The sequence below is a fragment of the Verticillium alfalfae genome, genomic scaffold (assembly GCF_000150825.1).
Source record: "Verticillium alfalfae VaMs.102 supercont1.4 genomic scaffold, whole genome shotgun sequence".
NCBI classification, from domain to species: domain Eukaryota; kingdom Fungi; phylum Ascomycota; class Sordariomycetes; order Glomerellales; family Plectosphaerellaceae; genus Verticillium; species Verticillium alfalfae.
Window position 1 is genome coordinate 696,179 of NW_003315035.1, and position 4,781 is coordinate 700,959.

The following is a 4,781-nucleotide window of genomic DNA, read 5'->3' on the forward strand; positions in this document are numbered from 1 at the left end:
AGGGGGGGGGGGGGGGTGGGATGCGAGGATGCGCCCCCTCATCTTTGAACCCCATAAGACCGAGCAGCTTCGCCAAAGCCCGGCCGTCCTCATGCGTGAGCCGCCCTCCGTGCCTCCCATGCGTGCCCTCCAGCCCTTTCGCGCAGCAGGCGCTTGAGAAAGGGCATCAGCGTCGACGGCGACGCCGGCCATCGTCGTCGTCGTCGTCGTCGTCGCCGCCGCCGCGGGCTCCTCAGGCCGATCCATATCCAACCCTTGTCGCCCGTCTTTCCCGCGCGCCCGCGCCTCACGTCAATCGACAAACGGATCGCCCATCTCCAGCCTCTTAGCCGCCGGCTCGCCGTCGCCCGCCGTCGACGCCGTGCCGTCGGTCGAATCTCTCGACGTTGTGCTGGCGCCGGCACCCGCGCCTGCACCCGCGCCGGCACCCCCCTCGGCCGCCGCGAGCGCCGGCGCGTACCGCTCGAGCCACATGCGCCGCAGCACGCTGTAGAGGAAGAGGAACTGCGGCGGCGCCTGGACCATGCTGGGCCGCTGCTCGCGGAGGGCCTCGACCGTCGCGTGGATGAGGTCTGGCCCCGCGGCCGGGTAGGCTTCGAGGAGGCCGGCGTCGAGCTCGCGCATGAGGTGCTCGAGCGTGATGAAGGTGCCCGTGCGGCCCACGCCGGCGCTGCAGTGGATGATGCGCGGGGGCGGGCCGGCGGAAGTCGCTGCTGGAGCGGCCGCTGCTGCTGGGGCTGCGAGCGTCGAGTCTGCGTCCGAGAGGCTCACAGTGCTGCTGCCGGTGTTGTAGTCGCGCGAGAGGCGCATGAGGGTGAGGAAGCTGCCGAGATCCTCGAGGGCGGGGGCGCCAAAGTCCGGCCAGCGCGTGTAGAGAAAGTGCCAGATGACCTGCTCCGTGGGCTCGGGCGCCCGGCGAGGCCGTCTGCGTCACTTCAATGTCGGCGTCGTCGGCGTCGGCGTCGGCGGCGGGGGCGGCAGAGGGCGCTGGGGGTGCGACGCGCAGGATGAGCTTGCGCAGCTCGATGGCGCCGTCCTCAAGCGTCTCCATCGAGTCGAAGCGCAGCTCGGCGCCCCAGCCGTCCTCCCAGCCGTCGTCCTCGTTGAGAATCCAGGGCTCGTCCTCAGCGGACATGGGGAAATACGGGTAGCACTTGATGGTGCCGTTCTCGAACATGGTCGTCAGCTGGACAATGACGACGGGCGAGTCGAACTGCTCGGCGATCATGCGCCAGACAGAGTCGACCGAGTTCTCGACGGGCCCCTGCATGGCAATGTAGCGCAGCGGGGCCGGGGCCGGGGCAGGCGACGCCAGGCTTCTGCGTGGGGAGGGCAGGACGACGGCCGAGGCGTTGACGTAGTCGAGCGTGCCCTCGGGGACGCGCAGGCGGACGCGGTTGCGGTTGTAGGGCTTGATGTTGCAGTAGCGGTCCATGACGCCGCGGCGCATGTCGACCTGCTTATGGACGGCATATCGGTAGGTCGAGTCGGGATTTGTGGCGGCCTCCTGGGCCATGGCATTGTGCAGGCGGTTGCGTTCGGTCCAAGTGAGGTCCTGGAATTTCGAGTGGATCCCTGAGGGTTCATGCATGTCAGCTTTGCCGTGGGGAAGCAATTTTGTTTCCTATTTCGCTTTGGAAGGGGAGAGCAGTACCTTCTTGTGACAAGTCGAGGAACGAAGGCATCTTCAGCTTGCTCCTCTCGGGCGAGTCGGCCAGCAGTCCGTCGCGGTGTCGCAGGGAGACTGGTGACGCAGGCATGGCGTCAGCGAGGCCATCACGAGTCGAAGCCAAGGTCGGAGGAGGCGAGGACGAGGCTGGCGGCGGCGGCGGCGGCGGCGCTGGGGATCGGGCGCGCTTGGCTGAGGAGCGAAGGTGTCGCAGGGCGCTCTTGCGAAAGCTGCCCTGCTTGCCGGGTGTCGTCGCCGAGACGGCGAGGGGGATGGTGTTGCTCGTCGGGGAGGGTTCGGCGGCGTCGGGGACGGTGAGGGTCTTGGGATCGGTGGCTATGGTGGGCGCCTTGGGCTTGCGGCGGAACTTGGGAATCTCCATGGTCGCGGCGCGCGGGATGCTGTGGAGGGGCGCTGTGGGATGGAGGCAGAGGCTGCCGGGTCGCCGCCGGTTGAGGAGTAGTCCAGGTCAGCGTCGGATGGTTGCGGCTGATGGGGTGGCCGGAACGTGGGTCGTGGGAGGCTATGATGTCGTCGTCGGCGGCGGCGGCAAGGCTGAGCGGGAGGAGGTGGTCGTTCGAGTGGCGTGAGACACAAAAGGATGGACTAGGTCGGGACGTGCAGACAGAACGAGAACGGGTGGACGCGAGATCGAGAAACAGACAATGTAAATCAATGTCGATCGCAAGGCTCTCGGGGGCCGCAATGAACAGTGCCGAGTTTCGAAAGGCTGGCGAGGCGTGTCACAGGATCTCCAAGGGGCACGTGCTGTGACGTGAGAGATGCTTCGGCGAGGGTGGGCACGCGGGCGGGCGTGTGAAGGTTGATCCCACGAGAGGAAGAGGGAAAAGAAAACAGGGATGGGAAAGGAGACGGATTGTCAGAGAGGCTCGTTCTTTCGTTCTCGCAATGGGAGGCTGCGTTGCGAAGGGATCGATCCAAGATGATCTCGCCACTTTCAGGTCGTTGGCTCCCTCGCGCTCCCCCAGGACGCTTTCTCTCTCTCTCTGTCTCTGTCCCTGTCCCTCTCTGTGGCCAGGTTGAAGTCCAGGTCCAGGGGTAGAAAACTTGTTGCAGGGAAATAGGGACATGGGGGGGGGGAGGGGGCGGAGAGGCGGAGGAGGATGATTGGAAATAACACAGCTCCAGTGTTCGGAGATGGCACATGGATCGGGCCAGCAAACCCAGATTAGGCGCGATGTCATCTTGGCATGCCAATGTCCGTGTCCACGGGGGCAGGGGCAGGGTGGCCTGCGATCCCACAGGGGCGGTCCACTAGACGAGGCCCCTGAAGAGCCGGGCCACCACGGTCCCGAGCGCCTGGAACGCTGCGCTGGGCCCTGGAGGTGAGGTGCGCTGCGCTGGGCCCTGGAGGTGAGGTGCGCTGTGTGCTGGGGCCATCGCTGAGGCCTGCACTGCTTGCCACTGTGGCCCCCCTGGGTGCGGTGAGGTGAGTGCTGGGGCATCAGGAGGCGCTGCGTGCAGCGTGCAGCGTGCAGCGTGCCTAGGCACCTACCTTAGGTACCTACCACCTAATGCACCTGTACCTCGCCTTGTACCTGAATGCAGGCGCTTCGGATCGTGAGACCACGATGATCGACGCCTCTCAGCTCGCTGCATGTCAGCCCTCTATTTTTATCTGACAGCATGGTTTGGCCCGACAGCATGGCAAAAAGAAAAAAAAAACTTGCCCAGGGTCGTATGCAGACGCTTCCATGCATTCGTCACAGAACCTACTGTGGCCTCTATCGATCGTCTGCGTTGCACTCGCCTCAGCTGCACTCGCCAGAGGTAAACTTTTCCCCTTTTCACCCACATTCGCCCCATCCACGCGTCCAAGTACTTGTTTGTACTCGTTTCCCCTCTGGCCACCTTGATCCCTGCTGGGTCCCAACATCCAGTGGACGTACATGCCACGCACTCACACGAGCTGGACGCAAAAGTCGACATGCTTGATTGGACAGCGCCCCCCAGAATATGGTTCAAGAATGACTCCATCGCGTGGAACAGCCCTCCTACCCTCTCCTCGTCATCCTTTACCTGTCTGTCTCCTGACAAGGGCATACCCAAAGGCACACGCAGTACCGTGCCGTGCGCTTAAGCCTAACAGCGTCTATCGTACATGGAATTGGTATACATGGTACACACGGGTCACGCCCAAAGGAAAAAAAAAATTAAATAAAACCCCGTAGCCAGAACCTTACGCCGCCGAGTACACGGCCGTCACCATGCGCCCGCACTCGACCCTTTGCTCGAGGCTGGCCTTGCGTCCCTTGCCGTCCTCGCCAAGCCTGACCGTCTTGCGCGGCGTCAGCTGGAACCGGTGGAAATCGCCCGTGGCCCCGCCGTCGAGCGGCTGGATGTACGTCGGCGCGTTGACGTTCGACCGCTTGCCCGTGCCCAGCTGGTAGTGCTCGTTGCCGCCCCAGAAGACAACGTCGGCGCCCCAGTTGGTGTCGTTCTCCGACCCCCGCGCCGTCGTGCCCGTGTACGTCACGTTGGCCATGGTCGCCGCCGCGTGCGTGCTGCCTACCGTGATGTCGGCCAGCCGGATCGGCACCACCTGGTGGTTGGCTTCGTCGTACTCGCTGAGCCCCGACAGGTTCTTGATCTTGACCGGGTTCGACGACACGTGCGTCCACTTGCCCGTGCCCAGCGTGCCGAGGATGCCGCTGCCGCAGGCCCACGTGTCGGCCGTCGTGCGTGCCGTCTTGCGGTCGCCCGTGAACGCCGGCGGCGTGGCGTCGACGGTGAAGAACGAGTTGAGTCCGCCGGCGGCAATCGACGTCACCCTCGGGGACGAGGCCCGTGTTCGCGTAGAGACGCGGCACGGGGATGAGAGAGGGCACGTCGATGCTCTTGAACCCGGACTCGGACTGGAGACCCAGCTGGCCGAATGTGTTGTCGCCAAACGTAAACACCTTGCCGTCCTTTGTCGAGCGCGACCGAGTGGTTGTCGCCCGTGGCAATCTTGACAACCTCGAAGCCCTTGAGGCCGAAATCTCGTGCGGCTGGTCAAAGGCGCCTTCGGGGCGTGTCGCCCAGCTTGAGACCGGGCACGCCCATCTGTCTCGACGGACGGGGAATCTCAGACAAAGTTCGACGCGAAGGA

The 4,781-nt window shown here is 64.6% G+C and overlaps 2 protein-coding genes across 2 annotated transcripts; both read right to left on the reverse strand.

The window, feature by feature from the left end:
* Positions 1 to 325: 325 nt before the first annotated feature.
* Positions 326 to 2,051, reverse strand: VDBG_03631 (protein tyrosine phosphatase; the record flags this gene model as incomplete). The annotated part of the gene is made up of 2 exons (XM_003005632.1): positions 326 to 1,575; positions 1,655 to 2,051. 2 exons carry the CDS (start codon positions 2,049 to 2,051, stop codon positions 326 to 328), a joined length of 1,647 nt encoding a protein of 548 aa, XP_003005678.1.
* Positions 2,052 to 3,869: 1,818 nt separating this feature from the next.
* Positions 3,870 to 4,175, reverse strand: VDBG_03632 (conserved hypothetical protein; the record flags this gene model as incomplete). Its single annotated transcript, XM_003005633.1, has 1 exon — positions 3,870 to 4,175. The coding sequence occupies one exon, from the start codon at positions 4,173 to 4,175 to the stop codon at positions 3,870 to 3,872; it is 306 nt and encodes a 101-aa protein (XP_003005679.1).
* Positions 4,176 to 4,781: the final 606 nt, after the last annotated feature.